At 38.1% G+C, this 24,839-nt stretch overlaps 2 protein-coding genes across 2 annotated transcripts in view; one reads left to right on the top strand and one right to left on the bottom strand.

Moving 5' to 3' along the window:
* Positions 1–242: 242 nt before the first annotated feature.
* LOC128622993 (rho GTPase-activating protein 8) lies at positions 243–20,720 on the top strand. Its single transcript, XM_053649800.1, has 13 exons — positions 243–985; positions 6,750–6,828; positions 9,131–9,256; positions 11,130–11,217; positions 11,324–11,455; positions 11,752–11,838; positions 11,919–12,017; positions 12,542–12,652; positions 12,872–12,945; positions 13,160–13,237; positions 14,735–14,863; positions 15,371–15,474; positions 18,673–20,720. Exons 2-13 carry the CDS (start codon positions 6,789–6,791, stop codon positions 18,868–18,870), a joined length of 1,266 nt encoding a protein of 421 aa, XP_053505775.1. The 5' UTR covers positions 243–985; positions 6,750–6,788; the 3' UTR covers positions 18,871–20,720.
* The window catches only part of phf21b (PHD finger protein 21B), a 74,748-nt gene continuing 70,615 nt past the window's right edge, over positions 20,707–24,839 (bottom strand). The window contains exons 12-14 of the mRNA XM_053649799.1: positions 24,721–24,787; positions 24,515–24,618; positions 20,707–23,269 (exon numbers count right to left, since the gene is read on the bottom strand). Of these exons, the coding sequence (XP_053505774.1) occupies positions 22,994–23,269; positions 24,515–24,618; positions 24,721–24,787 (447 nt within the window). The 3' untranslated portion in view covers positions 20,707–22,993. The remainder of the gene's footprint in view (positions 23,270–24,514; positions 24,619–24,720; positions 24,788–24,839) is intronic.

Raw genomic sequence — 24,839 nt, forward strand, 5'->3', positions numbered from 1 at the left:
CTCAAAAGGGTACACCATCTTTGCCAGATTGTTCGCTATTTTGAAAACTTCCTTATTACTTGAGTAAACTAATCCATAGCTCTTGTGATTTTCAAACTGACTTATTGTTGTGTTGTTATCTTTAAACATAATGTGTCTATAATGTTGTATAGTAGTGGTTATTTACAAGCTGTTTCCATTGCTTCAGAGACCCCACTTTGAGAACCACTGCTTAGCTAAATATCAAGGTTCTCAAGGGCTGAATTTGGTGTGTTTAGAAAGAAAAGAAAAAAACACCACCAGGCCTGAGTTTAACAACTCTATGAATAGGAGTGGGTCATTTACCAGTTTGACCAGTTCTGCCTGTTTTGACCTGAGTGTGATAAATGTTCCCTCCTGAAAAAATAAAATAAATAGAAACTCTCCTAGAATTTGTAATGGTTTTAATGGGGGTCTCAACTGGTAATTTGTTTCCTTCTATTGGTGGCACGTTATGTCTAGTGGATACCATTAAGGACTAATAATGGTAATGGTTTTAATGGTTAGCTGATTGTTTGTAATGTTATTTGCTGTGGAAACCATTCAAATTTCTCTTTGTTTGTTTGTTTGTTTTCAGCAGGGTTATCTGTGAACAGTAGTGGGTGATTTCCATAACACGCCCATTTCACTTCCGGTTGTGAAACATTCTATGTTTGTGTTGTGTGGAGCTGGGCAGTAAAGTAGGTAGCGTGTCTCATCTGGCTGTGCAACAGTGTTCACCTGGCAACACCAATGCTACTTCGGAAACCCGCATACTCCCTCTGCTGGCACACTATTTTCACACCTTTGTTTTAGTGGCTAAAACTTTAGTGGCGGTTTGGATTTGCGCCCTAACTTCACTCCACCACTTTTGGGGAATGTTTGGAGGAAATCTGTGAAAGAACTCCCGAGAGCAACAGCGCATGCGCAGTGCTAAGCGAGTCGCCTTGGGAAGTCTTGTTTCTGAGCACCTGATTCAACACTGACGGTAAGAAACTTTTTCTTTTTATGTACGTGTTTTCAGCTGAACAACTTTAAAACTAAGTTTTCCTCAGGTGTTTCAGCTGGACTTCAGTCCAGAGCAGCTGAATGACGGACAAGGTTTCTTAATTAAAGTTACTCAAGTTTGACCCCAACTTGATATTTTTGATGCTGCACTCAACTATGCATCGCTACGTATGTTGTTCGGATGACTAAATGTTTTTAAAAAATCAAAATAAATGTAGGCTGGTCTGTCTAGCAACAACGGTCATCAGTGTCAAAATGTTTGAAATGGCCAATCAAATCACAGAGAGCAGAAGCCGCGCGACGCTTCAGTTTTAACGGTGAAAGACTGTGAGGTCCAATGTAAGCTAAGTAGCTAAAGTTGAATATTTTACAACTGTTTTATGAGAGTAACGTTAAATGACTGACAGTAATATGCAGGGCTGCAAACATTTACGTGATTCATGGAATGTAATGTGTTATTGTCAATGTGACGAGACGAGAAACGTTAACGGAGTCGTTTTCAGTATATTAGGCAGAAGATGGAGAATGAATGTGTGTATATTGTGAATGAATGTAATGAACATGGTTACCTGGATTTACTGACAGCCTTTCAGTATATTTACTTTTCTAACAAAATGATTCATAAAACTGAAAATGAGAGAGTTATCATCCACAGACTTAAATTAGTACATGGTAAAACGTGTGGATTTGACTCAAGTGTGTTTTTAGGTTGTGGTTAGGACAAAGTCATTTATTAAAATAAAAATGTATTATTTGCAAATCTAGTTGTTTAACTATTTTTTTAAAAATTCATTTAATTCTCTTTTCTGGACAATAAACCCTCCCCAAGTGTACACAAACATTGTATTTTGATACTAGTCTGTATGTCTTTGTCAGGTCTGTGCTTAAAAAGTTAAAGGGATAGTTCACCTAAAAATTTCAATTATGTTATCATTTACTTTCCCTTTTGTCATTCCAAACTCAAATACTGTTACTTTTCATCACATAAAAGATTATTTCCCCCTCACTCTTTTCCACTCTATTACGGCTCTATACCATAAAATGGCAGACGATCATGAGCTTTAAAGGTGCACTATAAAGCAGCCATAAAAACTACAGTCCATACAAGAGCTTTGTGCCATACGGACTGCTTTTCTGCATATCTGTGTAAACATTCTTCAAAATTCTCCTTTTGTGTTACACTGAACACAGCATACAGGTTTGAAACAGCTTGAGGTAAATAATGTTGTGTAAGTCATTGTGTCTGGCTAACCGACACAGTCATGTCATTTTACAGAGACATTATGACAATAATGAAAAGACAATCAAATGATTTTTTTTCTTTGGGAGAGCAGATAAAAGGGTAAGCTTGCAGGAAGAGGAAAAAAAGTTAGCAGTAAATACACAGTGGAAGTTTTGTAATTCATATTTCGTCTGCTCTACTGTTTGGAAAATATTATTCACTATATCTGTGCATAATAAGATGAAAGGTCTGCCTGGGGTGTGAGTGAGTGCATCTGAAATATAATAAACCATTGTGTGTGTGTGTGTGTGTGTGTGTGTGTGTGTATAAATATTTGGGCCTTTATTACATAGAGAACTAAAAAGGACCATTACATTTGTGACCGCACCCCCACCAGGATGTTGAGGATGTGGTTATGGCTTTGATTTCACACTCTGCTTGAACATGTATTACACTCAGTGTACAGTTAATATCAGCTCAACCAAACACATGTTTCATTTTACAGCAGAACTTACAAATAAATAGGAAGTGTGTACTAAAAGCGACATATTTCAGGAAAGTTGAGTTACAGTCCAACTTAAAGAATGCAAAATCTGGGGTGTCATTTAGCCCTTAACTCTTAAAAATGTAACTATGGATTTACTATTTAACAATAAAATGAATGCGATTGAATAATATGCTTTGGGTCAGGAAATTCAGGGGTTAAAAGTAGACCAGTCTGTCACTAATTTTGTAAACTATTTTGAGGGATGTGTCCCAGTGCAACTGTTTCAGATTTCCTTATCACAGTATTTCAGGCATAGTGTTGTTTTGTCACGCCCTGCCCTATCTAAATTCCCCATCCTACAGGAACTTCACCCCACTGTCAGCTGTAATGGATCTGTCTGGGAATTTGCAGGAGCGACAGCTCGTGCTTTCTGAAAGTTTTGTAAAAGGATAAAGGAAAGGACAATGAATGTTGTCCTCAGAATCACTTACAGGTTTTTAGCTCTCATTTTCCCTAATGGCATTTGGGATTTGATCGTGTTTTTGTATTTAAGCAGCACAGTGAAACCCCAGCCTATGTCTGGGGAATGGAGTTTAATATCTTTGGGAAGACAAGGTCCTCACAAAGTGGCATCTTGAACAACCTCTAGGGATATGCTGCAAATATAATACAAAATATTTTTTTAATTACTAGAAAATTAGTAATGATGGTCAGTCCCATGCAAATATCAAACTTACTCTAACTGGCCACTGTAGACTGAATTCACATTACATGTGTTTATATTTCTGCTCTGTGATCCTCGTGTGAATTCGGTGGTCGGTGCTGTAATTTTTTGGCATTGTGGGTAATGTAGGAAAACTGTTAACCAAAGAGAAAATAGACCAATACTGACTGGGTGATATGACAAAAATATCATGTCATGATACTTGACATTTCTATGATACACGATGCATATTAAACTTCAGCTAAGAAATTGTCTGTAAACTAAAACAAACAAACAAACAAAAAAAGTTACGTTTAATCGTTATTTGACGATACTTTTCTTTAATGCCTACAAAAACAAAGATTAAGTTTTAAAAATACGTCAAATCAATGGCATCCGTTCAGTACCATTTCATTTGTAATTATTAAAAACATTTTAAAAAATACATCACCATACTAACGATATCTCAGAAAAAGTGTATCACATAATCATTTATCACAAAATCGATATTATATCAGTATATCACCCAGCCCTACAATACGTTAATGAAAGAAATTTAAATCAAAAACATCAACTCAGGATTTTAGTTTTTACAGTAAAATGCCACTGAAGATTACATATAATTATAAATATTGTTTGTTTCTTTTAAGTCTAAATTTCATTCATTTTAGTTTATTTTTAATGCTTATTCCAGCAGTTTTATTTAACAGTTAAGCCATCTGATTTCTATATTCTTTAAAAGAGTTTGACACATCACATCCAACACATCCTTTTATTATTCATTACTCTGCCAAGAAAGGTCATATGACCAGATAACGTATACACACTGAAAGTTAGTGAATGCCACGAGACACTTTGCAGGTGTCACAACCATAATGCTTTCATTTCAATTTCACTGGAGCATTTAAGACAACACCGATTATATAACGAGTCACAAACTTTGGTTTGCAGTCACGTCTTATTTTCATTAGCAGTGACTCACATAGCCAGGTCATGTGCTTTCACAGCAGACAAACTGTGAACAAAAGTCCGGGCATTAGATCATGCCTAAGTCTTGCAAATATCCACGACTCATGACATCAGCCTTTTTCTTATCTTATAAACATTACCTTGTGGTCACAGATTAAATTGATTCCCTGCTGGGTTTTGAAACGAACAGGAACTAACCCCTGATAAAGCTTCTCCTTCTCTGTTAATTACGTAAAGTTGATTACTCTGAGCTTGGTTTCTAGCTAGTTTACATTGAAATTGTGTGTAAAAACTATAGATCTCATTACCACTCCACCCTACCAGTGTTACACAAATTACAACTCTACTCATCCCCCTCCTCCAACCTACCTGGTTCTGTCTGATTTATGCATAATACATGTATTGTGGGGGTAGGGTGCATATGGAAATTTAACAGATGGACAGATAGCACTGTGTTATACCTTGTGTAATGAGCAGATGTTGTGAATAAGCCATATGGGATTTGCTCAAACTGTCAACAATAGTCAGGAAAAAAACGATCCCTGATATCACAGGTTTACACTTTTTCCACATTGCCTAAAATGTAGCCAATTAGCATCACATGTTTAGTTATAAATTATACAGTCAGGGTAAATTACTATTCAGTGACCTTTTGCTTTTCCTATTTTATATACTTCCAGTGTATACAGTCCCCTCTGAAACTATTGGAACGGAGAGGCCAATTATTTTCTTTTTGCTATATACTGAAGACATTGGGGTTGAGATTAAAAGATGAATATGAGATGATCAGAATTTCAGCTTTCATTTCCTCATATTTACATCTAGATATGTTAAACAACTTACAACATGGCACTTTTTGTTTTAAACCCACCCATTTTTCAAGTGATCAAAATATTGGAACATGTGACCGACAGGTGTTTCTTGCTGCCCAGGTGTGCCCTGTTAGATGAACTGTTTAAACAATTAATAGCTCTAAAAGTCTACTCATGGTTTGAGCCCTGGGTTTCACCTGTGAAAAAGGATAAACCATCATGAAGACCAGAGAGCTGACTATGGGTGAAAAAGCAAGCATTTTGAAGCTGAGAAAAGGGGGGAAATCAATCAGAGGCTGAAAAAGAAAGAAACCACTGGTGTACTGAGCAGTAGACACCAAGTGGGTCAGTAGCAGTGAGAGAAACCTCATGAGAGCTGTGAAGAAAAACCTGAAAACAATAGCCAGTGACATGACCAACAACCTCCACAGGGCCGGGGTGAAGATATCATAATCGACTGTTCAAATACGTATATGAATATTATTATTGATACAATCATATGAATAATATGTAAATATCAAGATATGAGAGCTGAAATTTTGATCTATTGTCTCATATTCACTTTTTGATCTCAAACCCAAATGTCTTTAGTGTATAGCAAAAAAGAAAACTCCAATACTTTCAGAGGGGACTGGATATACATGTGTATATACGCACCCTGGAAGAATATTAAATAACAAAATAGAAGTGTCCATGTACGTATTTTCCCTCACTGTGAACATTAAGTGACTTGTTGTGTACTTCTGTCTACTTGACTAGAAAATTACTTGAAATGTCAATCACGCAACTGAAGCAGGCCACTCAAATACAACATCACAAACACTCTTACATCTCTCAATCTGATTAGGATTGATTAGTATCTACAAAGTGTTTGGCTCACATTAATGCCACTAAAATGCATTCCGATAGCTATTAAAATATAAGGGTACTTAAATATTTTTTCTGTCAATCCTCTTTAGTTTTAAGTCAGGAAATCTATTCAACCACCACCAGTGTGCATCATCCATCTGGATGATGCGACGGCAGCCATAGTGCGCCAGAACGCCCACCACACACCAGCTATTAGTGGAGAGGAGAGAGTGATGTAGCCAATGATGGAGAAGGGCCAATGGGGGAATTTGCCAGGACACCAGGGTTATACCCGAACTCTTTTTTAAAAAAAAACTTGTCCTGAGATTTTTAAAAACGATAGTCAGGACCTCGGTTTAACATCTCATCTGAAAGACGATGCTGTTTTTACTGTGTAGTGTCCTCATCACTATACTGGGGCATTAGGATCCACACTGACCACAGGGTGAGTGCCCCCTGCTGGCCTCACTAATACCACTTCCAGCAGCAGCCTTAGTTCTCCCCAGGAGGTTTCCCATCCAGGTACTGGCCAAGCTTATCCCTGCTTAGTTTCAGTGGGAAACCAGGCAAGAACTGCAGGGAGATACAGCTCTGGAGAACTTCTATAATGATTCATTTGAGAAACCATGTTTGTGTTATTGTGTCAGATCAAAATCATACTTTGGTTCACTGCCAACCAGTAAATCACTATTCTGTTTGCAGAATGTAACTGAGCGTAGCTGAAATCACTCAGTCTTTACCATGATCTCAGCAAATGACCTGGAACAGCTGGCCGAGATAGGTGAGTCCCAATGTCTTTCTAGTTTTTAGCAGACATAATTGACATAATGTCATAATTACAATAAAGAGGTTTAGTCCTGATTCCAGGAGCCCTGGTTGAGGTTTTTTGTTGTTTTTTGTGTGAGGCATGTCACACACAACAGTTAAAAACGCTTCGGTGCAGTGGTTTAGTCCATGTAACATGCAAATAACTACATCAGAGGCATGTAAGAAATGCTCCCTTTGTTTTACACTTCACCTCCATGAGTCTTTTCACTCACACAAGTGTAAATGCCATCAGACTAGACTGAAATCACAGCGCTAACACCTAATCTACAAAGAGATCATGATTCTGAAATGTGTAGTTGGAAAAGGGTTTATGTTGTGGTGATATCTCAAAACCAGAAAAACACAATAGACTCTTTGTGCACTGCACCATTGCCTCTAGCAGGTCCAGCTTCATCTGTTCACATGCTCCATGTTTCATAACTGTGCGGTCATGCTTGTATAGTGCAAACGTAACACATGCGGTGTGGACTGAGTGCGCAGTCGCGACACGATTCATCCACGGTATATCACACGGTGTGTATTCAGGGTGACTTTCAGGCTTGGAGGTATCCCCTTTCTGTCTACAAAGCATCGCTGATTTTTGGTATTAGTAAACTCTGTCATGACTCAGCTACGACCTTACTCGGATGTCTGGAAAGGAATTACTAATCCAAGATGGCAGCAGTGACTCTCACTCCTGCCTGAGTCAGTTGTTGACTTGGTGCCAAGGAAGGAAGTAGGCCATGTGAAGGATCAAACAGTAAACAGGCCTATTTCTCCGAAACCACATGCTGAATTCCGCATGCAGCTTCATGCCGAGTTATATTTACCATCTTGTGAGAGGAACAGGTCACTCTTGAGATAATGCTGACCTTCAAAATTAGTGTGTGTGGAGGGTACGGCACGGCGGTGCACTGATAATTAAACACACAGAGGTCATTGCATTCTTTTAGCTTTAAGTCACTATGTGTACTCAAAGTCATCAGCTTCCCTAAACATTAACACACACTGACCTTTTCAGTGAAAAATGAGTTCACATTAATGACAACCTAAATGAGTGGAAATGTTGAAATATATAATAATCCTCATTCAGGTGGACAGCAAGTGTTTTGTTTTTTCTCCAAAAGAGGGTGCTGTAGTAAGATGTAATGCCACGGCTCTCCCTAAACAATTTTTTTTGTTGTTGTTGTTCTGTTTAACCAAAGCCTTCATTTTGGAGTGTCTTTAAGTGTAACCGGTAGTGTTTCCTTCTCCTCCACTACAGACAGAGTAAAGTCAGATTGTCAGAAATGTCAGAGATGGGACTCCAGCTTATCTCACAGGCCACTGGCCACCAAAAAAAACACTAAAAATCAGTAGTCTACTGGTCATTTCCTTTTTTCTTTTTTCTTTTTTTTTTTTTAAACCAGAGATGGTATTTATAGCCTGCCCCAGTGTCCATCAGGAAGTAACTACTGAGTCACCACATAAATAATGAAACGGTCAAGATTCTGAGGCTTAAATGATAGGACTTCCTGTGAATGAAAGAAATGCAACAGAGCAGAAATGTTTTCGCTTCATGTTCATAATAGTTACTCCAAAATGGCTTTTTTTTTTTTTTTTTGGTCTGGAATAAAATTCATTAAAATCATCCAAACTTTTCACGCCGGAAACGTTGTCTTTCTATATTGTATAATGAATTCTTTGAAATGTAGGGTCCATTAAAATATTTGCAGACAATAAAAAAGACGACAGAACCCCCTAACCTTTTTACCCGCATTAAGAAATGCAGATCTGATTAATATTCATATTGAAAATGGCCTCAACCGTACATGCTCTCATCTCCTTTCTTACTAAACCACTGTTGTATGTCTTGTATTCGCATACTGGCACATGTTTGGCTCCTATAGTTTATGATGCGGTGGCACCTACACTTCCTGTGTTCAGTTCATTTCATTGAAAGGACATCATCAAAAACAACTTCTGTATTCTAACTTTGTATAGCCTTGAAATATAGACAGATCATTTGACACCAGTTAGACCAGTAATACAGTTGGCTGTAATTCCTCCTCGAAATCTTTTAAAGGACAAAAGATGTGAAAAATGAGTTCATGTCTGCAAAGTCATGATCGTGTGTTATGTGCATTTGTCCTTTTGGCAAGGATCTTACTAAACATGATGCAGTAATATTTGACCAGACAAAGTAAGATCTAAGAATATCTTCAGATGATGTTCTGATATTTTTACATGTTAACCCTGAAGGGCTTTTTTTTTTTCCTTTTTTTTTTTTTTTTTAGAGCTGCAGAAGGAAGAGGAGGATCAGGGGCAATTGTGCCCCTTTCCACTGCCCAGTGGCAACGCTTGTCAAGACGCATCACATCCCTATTATGATGTAGCAAGGCACGGCATCCTACAAGTTACAGGTAACACCTTGATTTGCTTATGCATATTCCCAGTGCGCTCTCGCAGCATACGCATATGTTTACAGACATCATGGCTGACGTCTCTGTTCACATGGTTTCCTTTAATGATAAAGGTCAAGGCTTTCCTGGTTTAGTCAGTATGCATCACTATGACTCCTCAGTGGATAAAATGTGTCTCTGATGGATTTTTAAAGGAGGTTTGACAGCAGGTTTTATTTAGAATCTGAATTTATCAGAGACGACTTTTTCCACGTTCTATTATGCATCTATTTCCACTGTATTTCTAACTAAATGCTATTAACAAGGTATTTTTGTAAACATACGGTCATCATGTTGATTTCTCATGATTCTTTTATGAAGAACGGCTTAGCAGAATAATTCCATATCTCTGACGTAAGGTTTGTATGAACTCAGCGCAGTTTACACCTGGTGTTTTCAAGTCTTTCATGTCAAGATTGTGAAATGATGAGATTTTAACAATGTGCGTTTACACTGTTTTTAACTTTTTAATACTCAGCAAAACCTTGCCGTTGATGGACCATGTGCACTATGGTGTATTGCACTGTGAAGAGTTTTGGTTATCAATATACACTTACAAGTATACACTTACATATATACAAATATACCAGTTGGTTGAAAAAAGAGGTTCAGAGCAATCAGATTTAAATCTGTTTTAAATCTTGGCTGTGTTTCACTTACATTTTTTACATGGATATATGGAGCTTGAAAACTGACAGATGTATTCATCATGTAATCATGTGATGTGTAGAACATAGCATTAAATTAAAAAACATTTTCCGTGAAGTATGTCAGTGGTTCTGAAACGTTTTCAGCATGAGGCCCCCCTTGTGTAGGGCGCATCCCTTGTGGCCCCCTAGAGTCGTCAAATTCTCACAGTTTTGTTTTTTTCACGCTAGGCTCTTCTGTATTAACTTTCTCGGATAAGAGACTACGTCCTCTATCTAAAACCGTATCCATTTTAAATAGCCTTAGGTTTTATCAGTGTGTGGCTAACAGTACTGTACACTAGTATATCAACAGATGTCTCTGTTTGGTGTGTAGAATTGATTTCATTTATTAATATTTCTCATTTTTATGTACATCATAGTTCAAAGGTTGACAATCCTTTTAAAATTATTTTTAAAAAACAATGTTCTAGGATTTCTATGTGGTCCCCCTGGTACCATCTGGCGGCCCCCAGTTTGAGATACACTGGTGTATGTAATACATCTGCATTTTTGCCAGTGTTTTTTATTTGCTCTGAACTTGCTAGGGGGTAAGGTTTGCCTTTAAAAACATACAAATTTAAATTACAGGGTAAGGTTTCGAGGTTTAAATAAATAATAATAAAAAAAGATTTCTAAAATAAATAAATAAATACATGCAAATCTCAAAAATGCAGATTTTTTGTACATCAAGACAAAGGTGGAACATCTCGGATTCCCATGGGAAACGGATGCTTCCAAAGTTTTAATGATGTACTCATATTTTTTACTCAGTTTTCTAGTGATTATAAACCCTTGATGCTTAGCATGTGTCCCGCATAACCATGTAGCTACATTGTAGCTATGCGGTGTGATTTTGTATATAATTAAAATATGCAAAATTGGTTAGCGTCCAAGCTCCATAAGCATGTATGAAGCAACAAAGTGTAAATGAGGTCAGTGTCATTTTCCTTAAAGCTAAAATACTTCAATAAAACTGCAATGTATTTGAATTCAAAAGCCAAATTAACTCATGTCTGGTGACAATACATGACTCTTCCATTCTGTTTTAGCTGACTGGTTTAAACGGAACAAACAGGAACCTCTGGAATAAGTGTGTGTGTGTGTGTGTGTGTGTGTGTGTGTGTGTGTGTATGTCTGTGTTTTAGGTGACGATAATTATGGCAGAAAACTGATCATCTTTAGCAGTTGCTGCATGCCCCCGTCACATCAGCTCAATCACCATCGACTACTGGAGTGAGTATGGTTAGAGTTCAGTCGAACACAATTTAGGTTTTCATTCTAATCCTTCCTTCTCTGTTGAAAATTTTTTTTGTAAGGTTTTATTTTGGCTGTTTCACAGGTATATGAAGTATACGTTGGACCAGTATGTTGAGAGTGACTACACAGTAGTTTACTTTCACTATGGCTTGCGCAGCATCAACAAACCCTCCCTGAGCTGGCTCCGAAACGCCTACAGGGAATTTGACAGAAAGTGAGTAACTTAAATGCCTTTACCCAGCCGTCTGACTAATTAGTCCTTAGTGGTTTTTTGTCTCCGATGTAACAGTCGACCAGCTTCAAAGAGCACGTCTGAGCGCGGAGTTAATCATTTAGTTTCCATACTGAGGCGAATTAGAGCCAATTTCCGAGCATGGAATAAACTGTGATGTGTCTGTCCTAAGAGATTTGGCTAGAAGAGTTTGGACTGGGTATTTCCTTGTCACCCTTTTGGTTTTATTTCTTTCTGTTGCTCAATGGGTTTTTTATTATCATGTGCGTCTATTCCAGATACAAGAAGAATCTTAAAGCCCTCTATGTTGTCCACCCCACAAATTTTATCCGGATCCTCTGGAACGTTTTCAAACCTCTTATAAGGTAGACACAGATCATATTATCCATGAGGCTGTTGTAATTGTATCCGTGGTATTTACGTATCTTTATCTTCTTTCACTTAGCCACAAGTTTGGTAAGAAGTTAACCTATGTGAACTATCTGGCAGAGCTAAGAGAACACGTCAACTATGAGCAGCTCATCATCCCACAAGCTGTATTAAGGTCTGATGCAAAATGTTAATCAGATGTAGATTTAAAAACATTGTACTTTTGTTATGTGAAGGTGCACAATGTATTGCCTTTGCCTTTTTAAATACCATCGTTGTTCAACTCTATTTACTGACGAATAATATGGAATCTACTGTGCAAACGTAGAACACACACACACAGCTGAATGAACATTTACATTTCCTCAGCCTAACAAGGAAAAAAGAGAAGAGCCCAGACCTGTCTGCGTATATTATGAATATTTATACGATCAGACTCACAGTAGAGGGTTCCTGTATCTCTCAAACAAAAACATAAGTTGAATCAGATATTTAAAAAAAAAAAAACCTCATGTTTGCAAATTTTAATGATGAATATGGTTGAAGACCTTGACCCAGCTAAAATGACGCTAGCCTGTCATGGGTGTCTGTGAGCTCATGCATGTGGAACAGGGTAGATGGTGCTTTCTCCAAGTGTGTTTACGCTTAGCCAAATGTCAAAGTCATGAAAATTCACTATTCGTTGACTGCTGTGATCAGGCATGATGACGAGCTCCGTGCTGCCCTGAAAGGAGGATCAGCTCTTCCAGCGAAGACTCCGCCCCCTAGACCTCCTCTGCCCACACAGCAGTTTGGCGTGAGCTTACAGTAGTGAGTAGACTCATCGATTATTTTTTGGTGAACATGAAGGTTTAATTGCTGTTAAGTGACATTGACTGGGTGATTTGGAATTTAAAAAAAGGGGGTTAAAATTGTTCTTTGCAACCACGTATTGATTACGTTTAAAGCGAAATATGTGTATTATATTTTATTATTTGGCGTGTCTGTGGGTTACAGGCAAACATTTGTTATTAAATATATATTTTTCAGCATTCGAGAGAGAAACAATGGTGCATTGATTCCTTCTGTGATGTCTCAAACTGTGTCCTACCTCAAACAGAAAGGTAAGATCAGAAAAAAAATAACGGTTGCTATATTGGATACTGGATCTATGATGTTACTGTTTTGACATCTTCATTTACCATCTGTATTCAGACAGCTATATTTCACACAGAAACACTACTCAAAAAGAACCCCTTCAAGGACACATTTCAAAACATAAGCTTCTCTCTCTCTCTCTCTCTCTCTCTCTCTCTCTCTCCCTCTCCCAACCCCAAGGCCTAAAAACAGAAGGGATCTTCCGAAGGTCAGTCAGAGTGCAGCTCATCAAGGACATCCAGAAACTCTATAACCAGGGTGAGCTGATCCTCCCTCTCTCTCTCTCTCTCTCTCTCTCTCTCTCTCTCTCTCTCCTTCCCACAGCCAAGAAAAGGAGATCAATAGAGCCCAGTCTCCTCCGACGGTTCTTGATAGCATCACAGGCAGCACGTCGCCTGCAGAACTCCCCATTAAGATAGTGTCAGTTTCGACTTTCCACTTCGTTAACTCCTCCAATTACCTTTGGAGATCTAACACAAAATTCTTAACACCCTTCTCAGCTCTGGGGTTATGATTATACATCTTATTTTTATTGAGACACTTTAATCGTGTTTAATACAGAAAGAAGACAATAGTGAGTCCTTTTTTTTTTAACTAAATGTCCAGTTCTTATAAATAGTTAATCATGTTCTGTTTCCATCCGATGATGTATAAAAGAGTTGAGTCCCAGAGGAGAGCTCCAGCACTATCAGCGGTATCGTTTCTCATGTTTGAACGCACTTGCTCATTTTTATTTGTGCGTTCACTCTGCTGCCTTTGTCCTTTTAAACAGTCCCTTCGTTGAAGCATATCTCTTTACAAAAAAAGCTTGCTCAGCACAGTATATTACTGCTTAAATTAGGTGTTTATAACCTGTAGTTCTATTGTAGGAAGAGAAAAGAGGAAAGGAATCCATTCTTTATTAGGCCAAACAAAGATGGTGTTCTGTTCAATAAAGAGCAAAAGAGAAGCGCTGGATATTTTTGGCCCTATTTGGAGTAGCTGTGCAGAAATTTTAGTTTGGTTAACTTTCTTACTTTCTTATATATTTTTATACTGAAATATTTGGGTTTTGGTGCTATATTGTTGGTGTGCTGCACTGATATCTCAGAGGGGACATTGCTAGTGGTGTTTAGGTGAAAAAAAAATGAAGTGATCTCAACCTTAAATAATAGTGTCAGGTTTTACTGTTAGATCCTAAAAACAAAAGAGCAAGAGCTTCTTTTGTCATGTACCATTTTCCAGCGATGTTTAATGTCGTATTAATGAGAAATCCAACATTAAAATAGTGGTGACGGCAGACGCTGAAACTCCAATTTCCAATTGCAGCGCAGTTACTCAGAGTTACAGCAGCGATTTTGGTATCTATGAGATGAAAAGTGTGACTGACGGAGGTATTAGCACGAAAGTTGAAGCTCTGGAAGCTGATCTGTTTGAGCTGGACAGACTGAAAGATTAAAGCACTGCTGCATCACTGTCTTTAGGTAGAATGAGTTTTTATTGTATTGCACCATAGTTTGAAATTTGGGTAAATGTGTATTATAACATTATACAAGTATGTGTTTTGACTGTTTATTGACCGAGTTAAACATCTGCGTTTCTTCAGTACATTCAAAGGTATCAAAATTCTCGTCAGTGATAATTACAGATGCTGTGGAGAGAAATGAGGTTGAAAACTGCTGCATTGTTCTTTAAACAGAATGAGTCTATTGTACAATCACTTTTATGATTTCTCTCCCTTTCTCTCTCTCGCTCTCCCTCTCTGTTTTGCCTCAGGCAAGCCAGTTAGCTTTGAGCAGTACTCTGATGTTCATGTTCCTGCTGTGATCTTGAAGACGTTTCTCCGGGAGCTGCCCGAGCCTCTACTCACCTTCACGTTATATAACCAGATACAGGATCTTACCAGTGAGTTTATAAATCCAGGCCTTAATCTAGCTCGCTGCACTACATTTTAACTCCCAATTAAGAGCTGTACTGGAGATACTGAGTAACAAATATAACTTACAGTAGAGGTGTGTGTGCGACTACAGATCACATCCATGCCACACGGTTACACCTGTTGGATTCAGAATCTGTTTCACGTCTTTTCTAGATGAAGGATCTGTGTTCAGCGTTGAGTAAAGCTCAGTCTGCTTCAGTTCTCCCAAAGGCTAGTCTATTTATCCAGTATTAATAATTCATTGGTCACTCAGCCAACTAAATAGCAGCTCTGTGGGATGTGACAAAGGCAAGTAAATGGAGTTCAGTGAGATAAGTGTCTTTGTACCCTCTGGAGGTAACGGCAATAGTCTAGGCTCATTTTACACTGCTAGAAATAACACCAGTCTTTGGGTGTATTGAATGGTGAAATTATTTATTGATGTTTCAACGGGAATGTCTGGCTTTTGTAAAATAAGACGGTGTTTTTCACAGCGGTGGAGAGCAGCTTGCGTGTCTCAAGGTGCAAGAGGATTGTGGAGTCGCTTCCAGAGTACAACTTCATCGTGGTCAAGTACCTCATCTGTTTCCTGCATATGGTAAGGGGATACACTGCAGGTCTGGCTGCATCCAGTGACTCCTAAAATGAATGCACATCCAGCATTGGTAACTTTTTTTTTTCCCCCTTATAATAAACTATACTTCATAAACAGTAATCTGTAGAATAGAGGAATGAATATACTGTACTAGGCTAATTAAATCCAGTCTGTGACTGTGTTTACATGCAGTCTGATAATCTGTTAATAACCCAACTAATAGCTCAGTCCTAAAAAAAGTTCAGCACCCAGAATAGGTCATCTTTATTATAATAATAGATGAATAATAGCCATGTAAACCTTTTAAGTCTGATTTTCAGTGTCAGAATCAGCGAATGCATTCTGCATGATGCGCTCCTTCTGCAGTGAAACTGTTGTTAAGTAAACACAGGCTATGTTACAGAGTCAATCTGTTTAATCCTCCTATTATGTTGGAAAATAAAGTTACATCCATTATGTTGTGGGTCAAAATGACTTCCACAGTTTAAATACACACAAAAAACAGCAAAGAACAGCTTAAACCAGTAAACTTTTATTAGAAAGAAATATTTGCATACAAGTTCATGACTGTAAATGAGGAAAAGTCAAAAGATTTCAAAGAGAAAAAGAGAGACTAACCAGTATTTCTGACATCTCAAATGTGGATATGGGTCAAAATGACCCATAACATAATAGGAGGGTTAAATTAATGGTGAGACATGGACGGGTGTCAAACTAACATTTCGAGGCAGATACGGGACAAGGACTGACCTCAGTATTAAGTAGCTTTAAATATTAAGAGCTTTAAATATTTGTCACACACGCTGGGTAACTCATACTGACCCTACTGCGGTCACAAACTCCTCTTCTTGCAATCCATTTAAAAATCACACTGGGGTGTCATTTTGCTGAGACAAAAATAATCTAAAACATAGAAAAAACATCAGTGTGATTAAAAAGATGAATGTACTCAGCCAGACTTGCATGCTTCATGTTATGGTAAAGTTGGCACTAAACCTTGCGCCACACGTGCTCGTAACTTTTAGTCAGCTCACAAGTCATGAGCATATAAATAAAGATTGTCTGCAGAGTGTCCGGTTTAGGACAAATCGAATCGGTTCATTCAGAATCTGCGATCAGAATAAATGCATTTCGCTTGGTGAGAATCTTTGAATGAGGTAAATGTAACACACTGTCAAGTCAAGTGGGTTTTTATTGTCATTCCTCTATATTGTGTGTGTACACTACAGGACAAAAGTTTAGACACACTCGTTCTTTATTATTTTTCCACATTTTAGAATAATAATAAATTAATCAAATCTCTGGAGTAACACAAATGGGGATCTATGGGAATTATGTTGTGATAAAAAATCCAAAATAAATCAAAATAATTGAATATTTTAGCATCTTCAAAGTAGACCCCCTTTTTGCCTAGAATTTCCAGAAATGTATTCTTGGTATTTTCTCAACTGATTTCTTGAGGAATTTCCCTGATATGATTTTTAAACAATATTAAAGGAGTTCCCAGCTACGCTGGACACATATTGGCTGCTTTTCAAAATATTTCACTCCACGTCATCCATTAAAAAATATATATATTTTTTGTAAATAAAATGTTAGCTTTCTAATGAAAGAAATGAACACGTCAGCACGATTATATTTTTGTCTACAACACCGATTTCAAACATTTAATCATACACCTTCAGATCAAAAGATTTTTAAGATCATGAGAAACATTTCAGTTGAGTGTCTCCATTGGAATGAAATGACGTTTCTTCAGGACCACGGTGCAACACAGAACAGTACTCAAGACTACATAAAGTGCAAATACACAACAGTGTGAGACAAGTGCAGGACAATAAATTCACAGAACAAAACAATAAATGCACAGGACATGGGCTGTAAACTGTAAACTGTTGTGTAATGTAGCAGCTCAAGTATAGCAGCAATATTGGCAGCAAAAACGAGTTCCATAATCTGAAGTGACTGATGTTTTGTAAAGTGCAGTGTGCAGTTGTACTGAGACTTACTGGGTTAGGTGTTTGACTAGTCCAGGTGTTGAGTACTATGTAGTTTTGAACACTGTATAGTAAGTGTGGGAAAATGCATCTTGTGTTCTTGGTCTGTGAACACAATTAATAGCAGGGAGGAGGTGTAGATTAGTTCCTCAAAGACACAGGTTCACAACATTGGTCCTAGAGTACACCAGCTCAAGAAGGGCTGTTAATTAGCCCTTCTGAAAATGCTGAAGTGGGTCTGTTAGAGCAGAGAAAACACTTCAAATGTGTGGGACCGGGGTGTACTCCAGGACCAGCGTTGGGAATCTTTTCCAGATACATTGTTTTTCGCACATTCCCCATATTTCTCTGCACTCATGCACTAGTCGTCATCATCATCTTTAAATCACTCGAGCAGATTTGTAGTTCACTGAAGTCGACATTCTTAATTTCCGATCTTTGTATTAATGTGAAGCTGCGTGACAATCCCCCCCCCCGTACAGCGAAACAGTAATCTTCTTGCAGACATTCCCAGGGGCATCGTCACTCACCATGACATGCAGATGTTTAATCAGAGGGAACGGAGTATAATTACTTACAACGAACCCCTGCGCATCTCAGGACCTTTTAACATACAATCCACCCAAACCATGCAGGTGCTGCAGTTCTCTGAGCTGGTACGAATCGATGGAAACATGTTACACAGTGTGTAGACTGAAGTCTTTTACTGCAAGTACCTGTTTAGAGACAAAGTACACAATCCCAAGTCTGTGTCATTTTCTAATCAGCTGTATGCAGTATGTCATTTCATAATCACGCACTCTGATTCTGAATCTACCCAACCTATACTTGGAGATATTTACCTATGGATCATGCTAATCTACTGTAACATGCATTAGAGACAAGCATGAAACCAAAATACATTCAAACAACAGAATTATATAATTTACGCCATTACAAGCTTTGCGTGTTCCATGTGTTTATTTCGTTAGAGACAAGCTGGCCAGCTAACTTTAGTGATTTAGTTTAGAAGTGTCTATTGATTGATTTAAATACTAAGTAAATACAACTATAAAATGATTTAAAGTGGTGAAGCGTGTAGTGTATGTACCTCATAAGCAAGACTCTGTTTTATATATATATATATATATATATATATATATATATATATAATATATATATATATATATATAATATAATGGCACGGTTTGTTCTCTCTCTGCAGGTATCTCAGGAGAGCATCTTTAATAAGATGAGCTCCTCTAACCTGGCGTGTGTGTTCGGGGTGAACCTGGTGTGGCCTCGTCACGGCGGTGTGTCTCTGAGTGCCATCACACCGCTCAACATTTTCACAGAGCTACTCATCGAGCACTACGACGCCATCTTTAGCTCCCACTGCCCTCCACAGCAGGTACTGCCCTGACTGCTCCACACCCTCCTACACAGTGCGTCACACACTACTACTACTACAGCTCACAGCAGGAAGCCGAACATCTGGCCTTGTTATTATCACTCGTGCCACCGATGAGGTATCGACTCTCAGTGACCTGTGGAGTCATGGGGCAAAAAACGTACACACTGTGTAAGCTTAGTGTACTGTGGACTAAAACACTAAGGCTGCGTATTGTGTGTGTGATACTTTAACACTAAAACACACAGAAGGTTTTTAATTTTTTTTTTTTTTATGGTGAATGTATTTACGTCTGAGGGTCTCACAAGTCAGGTTTAGCAAACACCGAGTTCTGTTACCACCGATCTCTTTGGATGCATTATAAATGAAAAGGTTAAGACACACACTCCTACAGGGACAGCACACGTTATGTTAATGCCATATACGTTCCCTCTATGCATATTCCTTCTAAATAGCATTAATCATAGTATTGATGTGAGGTATATGCGGCTCAAAATGTCTTCTTTTTTTTTTTTTTACGTAAACACACACACACACACGTCTTTAGCCATGAACCCAGGACCACATTGACTGTGTAAACACACAAATCAAAGCAAATTTCCAAATTACAACTGCACTCAAGATTGCCATGGCAACCGTTCACCAGAGGCAGCAGAGATCATCTTGAAGGCGAAGGCGTGAATCGTAACAGCATCGAACTGCGATGAAATAACACTATTCCATTTTTATGCTTCACTGGACTTTTTATTACATTTTACATTCCACTAATGAGCTATGTAGACCTGATGTGTGTGACCCGATGCCAGATAATCACTGTATGATAGCTGGCTGCTCAGTACTGGTCTTTATTATTCTCATCCTTCAACATTTAGTTCATTATTCTAACACCCTCTGCTTATCTAGCACACACACTCAGGGTAAAAGTGCAACAATGTGTCTATACTGAGGTCAACGATTCTTTAAAACCCTCCTGGAGCCACACACACTGTTATTTTCAGATATCAGGCAGAATTTGATGCTTAACAAGAAAAAGTGAAGTTTGTCTACATGTAGGATTTGTTACAAGGCTTAGTGCAATTAGCAATGGAATCTAATTCAAATGTAGCTTATCTGTATATATTTTTGTCTGGTTTTATACTAAATGAATATACCTGTACTATTCTCTAAATTGTCAATGTTTCTGATAATGTGGGATGTGTTGGGAGATTTTAATAGATAAAGTCAAGAAAATGAGGAATACTTAATGAAGTTTCTGATAACAAATACTCATTTTATACGCACGTTATACACGTCCAAAGATGATGTAAATGTTCCTGCTTTGCGTGTGAACTTGATGAGAAGGACCGGAGCGTCTCAGACACATGCTTTTAAAAAGTGTGAATGCGTTACACACACACACACACACACAGAGCATACAACACACTTAACAAGACTCTTGTTGAATTTTCTCCAATGTTTATTATTGATTCAGTTTTCAATAAGAACTTGGTACAAAAAAGTGTGACTACTCTTTACCATTTACCAACTTCCATCGATCAACTTTGAATGCATCATAAAGAAGAAAAAACTACATTGGCATATGTAAGACAAACACTTTCCTATACATACTATCCACTGGACAGTCCCCTTTCATAACGACAAAGAAATACCACTACTCTGACAGTCCGAAGACCTCCATCTAACAGTAGCCTTGTTGCCTTTTCCATTCCAGTATTATTTTTGCTACTTTTTCCCTCATAGCATACGGACACATCACACATTGCAAGCTAAATGCATAATTGGCAAACAATAAAAAATTGTCGTGTTCTTTTTGTCTCTTTTCTTTCTCACGTTCATTGATAAAAGAATATAAAAAAGTTTCATCTTGTTCAACGTAGTGTCGAGTGTATTAAAATAGATCTGTATAAGCACGGCACAGTTTGTCCCGGAGAAGATTCTGGAATATGGGGAGGGTGGACTGCGGAGGAGGTGGGGACATGTCTCGTATGATGCATGAAGGGCAGAAGAACACTCTCACTCGTATGAACAGAGCTCTGATATGGGCAAGTTTGCTTTTTTATCATCGACTTTCCTGTTTGCAACATGGTTTGATTCTAATCTATATACTATAGCGTCTGCAGTTTCCTGTGAGCTAATCCCTTAGGGTCAGGCTTGTCTGTATGACGTGGGTGTTTATTATGGTCCAGTGGGTGATATGCATGTGATTCCTTACATTCGGATCTGGATGGTGCACACTGGTCTGACACGATTGGAAATTTACAATAATAATCTACAGACCATGTCAGGAATCTACGATATGCACTTCAGTAATGTTTCCACATCCATAAATCTCACACCGGTGAAGCCCTTGTGGAATGATAATAGATAATGATATTGGAAATCTCATGTGTTGAGTTGTTTTGTCTTTTTTAAATCTGTCATGGTTATTTAGGAATCTTTTGATCAGGGTGATTCCAGCAGAGCTGAAAACGCAGTTTGAGACCAAGTGACCTGCACTGTTTTATTTTTCTGTAAATAAAGTCCTCTGCTCCACTGGACTGTGATCAGGCCCAGACCCTGCTGACTTGGGCTGAACGCTGATCAGTAGCGATAGACACAAAGCAAAAGGCAGATAAGCTTTTCCTCTGCACGGGTTGAGAAGCAGCCCTGCCTCACAGGCCAGGTCAGAACTGCGCACCTTGGGAAATCCTTTAGAAGAACAGGAAGACAAACTAGCAAAGGTGGCGCATAAAATTGTCCTTTCAAAAAAAAAAAAAAAAAAAAATTAATTCCAGGTAAGTTTTCTTATTTTAATGTGATATATTTAATAAACCCTGGTATTATCTAATCTTGTTCTTGAGGCAGTGTTCATTTAGATCATCTCACAGATTAAGAAAATGAAATAACCAAACAGACACAACTCCAGTCAGATGTGTCCTTGCACTAATACGTGAAATTGTACATAATGTCAATGTGGCGATTAGGAAATAAGGCATCGTTAAAGCAAAACCTACAAATACAGACAAGACAGATAATAAAGACAATGGTGAAAGATGGGAAAGCTCCCAGCTTAAAAATGTAAGGTTTTTTCTCTTTTTTTTGGCATATCTTGTATACTGGAGAAAGAAAAGAAAAGGTTTGACAATAGGTGCACACACTCATTGGAACTTGAATGGCCCTTCCTAATGTCCACTTTTACTGTCAGTGCAACAGAAACAGAAAGAAACATCATCGATGAGACTCGAATTGGAGTAACAATTCAGAAGAAAAATCAGAAGGACCTGTTATAACAATACAACATATGTACAACAACCGACCTCTCTCCAATACTTCAATTCACAATTATGAACAGGCATCCGCATGAAAATACTAAATTCTCCACTAGAAATGCTAAATTTTGTAGTCATCTTAAATACTTTGTTCCTTTATCTCAACTCTATTAATACTGAAAAAAAAAGTTATTCTCCTTTTTTTTTTCTTTTGTATTTGTTTGAAGGCTCATATGCTTGTAAGTACATACACAATGAAAACCACTTTCCCATCTCCTTTTCACCTGAATTATTATGGCGATTGTTGTTCTTAGGAGAATGAGAACAATTTATTTTCCTGCTCTGATAGATCACTGTACAGTCCTCTCTGTCTCGTATGTCTCGTTTAACTACCGCTACTCTAATGTTCTCTCTCACTATATGTAGAACAAGTATCCCCCCCTCCCTTTAAAAAAGAAAATTGTAATTTAAAAAAAAAAAAAAAAGGCTTTAGCCGCATAAAATACTCAATTTCCGTATTCATGACGGCACGGTTATCTGCTCTTTTGTCATGAATACATTAAGGCCAAGAACATTTAGTAAATTAAAAACAATAAGTTTAAAAAAAAATCTCTTAAGCACTGTAGGTGTTGGGTTTAAAAAATACTCATGAATTGACTTAAGAATATACTGTAGTTAGTATTGATTAGATTTTTTTTCTTTATATTTTGTTTTAGATTTTTTTTTTTTCCTTAAGACAATACAGCTCTTGGGGGGGAACCCACATTGGCCAGATTTCACTCTCCAGCTTCCATTGTGAGTATCTCTCGTTAAGCTCGGGAAGAGCCGTGTGGTAAAAGAAATGCACGTATGTTGTTATGAATAAAGTGTTTTTGCCTGCAATGGGTTCAGTTGTTGCCCTGGGAGTGCAGCACACTCTTGTGCAGCAGTGTGGAGGGCCCTGCAGGGGGTGCTGTGGAGCTGCTCGTGCTGCTGGTGGAGTTTGGTTTGATCCAGGGCAAAGAGAGCAGTGCTGCACCCCCTGAAGTGGTGGTGGTGGCCGTCATGGTGACCTGGATCATGTGATCACGCTGGATGAGGCGGATTAGGGCTCGGAGACGCTCCAGAGACGCCTGAGTCTCCCTCTGCTGACTCAGCAGACGTTCCTTTACGTCTCTGCATTTCTGTAGGGACACATGCAGATTAGTCTTCCAGCACTCAATGGTCACAACCTCACACCATATTCAACACTTTGTTTAAGATGTGGCTGCACACGTCTCATATCGTTATCGTCTGGCTACAATCTCAAGACACCTGTCCACACCTTTTGGTTGCTACGGTGTGTCCACAACCCTCTCGCTGTGTCCGTCATGTTTGGAAAGTTCCGATTTATTTGTAAACACATCCGTGCCTTTTCACAGATTACAGATCATTATGCTTACTTGGTAACAACAACTGTACAAATCAGAACAACAATCAGAACAACTCTTATCCATGCAATCACTTGTTTAAATAACAAACAAGTTATAATGATAGACTGTTCATGTTTTAACAGTTCATGTGTATTACTTGCACAAAATAAGTTGTTTTTTTTTTTGTTTGTTTTTTTAAAATAAATAAACCCGCAGTTAATATTTTAAAACTGCAACTTGACTTGGCTAGCTGGGACCAGCATGGTAATATAGCATGTTGTAGGATAAAGTAGGTTTTATGAAGACTAAACACAAAAAGGGTCTTCGTAGACCATGTCTAAGTGCGTAGTCTAAGGGTATTAATCAAGTAACACTTTATACACCCATTGTAGTGCACTCATTATACTCATTTTGGGCTGTGCTCCAAAGTACACACCCAAGCACAACCTTACACAGAAATTATTTAAACACTGCCAGCACCCATTTTCTGACAGAGACATAAAATGTAGGAATAAAACATGATGGTGTTTACTGTTATGGGGGGGGAATCAAGTACAGCCCCAAAGTTGACCCTGTTCCCGGAGATCTACCTTCCTGGAGGTTTCATCTCCAACCGAAATCTAACACACCTGTTTTAGCTGATTAGGTACTTCTTAAGGCAATGATTAGATGGTCATGTGATCACGATTATGGTTGGAGTTAAAGTCTTCAGGAAGGTGGATCAGTGGAACAGGGTTGGTGACCACTGCTATAACAGCACAGCCCAAAGTGTTTTATTCTTCTTACACACCAATGTTTAAAGCTTTAAAAAATATATATATTTATTTAAAATAGATTTATACTGATATATTTCTAGTTACATTTAATGTTGTGGAATCTCTGTGAGACAAGTTAGTTCCTCTTACCGTTAAATTTCTAATAGTTATAAACAATAATTCTTTGCCTCTGCGTGTCCCAGTAAAACATGCATGGCTTCTGTTCCTCAGCAGTGTTTAAGCAGACGAACATGAACTGTACCAAGAGTGATTTGTTGAGTCTCTGGTCTTCTTCTTTCAAGTGTGCACACTCTTTCTTCAGCTCACTGTTCCTCCTCATCAATCTTCTCTTCTCCTCCTCTCTCACTAAACACATGCACAGATAAACATGCATTACACATTCTCAGCTACACACACACACAGCATGTACTGTATGTAGCGCATTAATGCATATGTAGAGGATTGTACCTGTTTTGTGTGTGACATAAGACTGAACAAAATTATGTGGCCAAGACAAGTTTTCTTTATTCAGAACCTTCAAAAGAGAAAGACAAAGAAACCCTTCAAATTCATGCGCATTGCTTTTA

Source organism: Ictalurus furcatus, chromosome 19 (genome assembly GCF_023375685.1).
Source record: "Ictalurus furcatus strain D&B chromosome 19, Billie_1.0, whole genome shotgun sequence".
In the NCBI taxonomy this organism is placed as follows: Eukaryota; Metazoa; Chordata; class Actinopteri; order Siluriformes; family Ictaluridae; genus Ictalurus; species Ictalurus furcatus.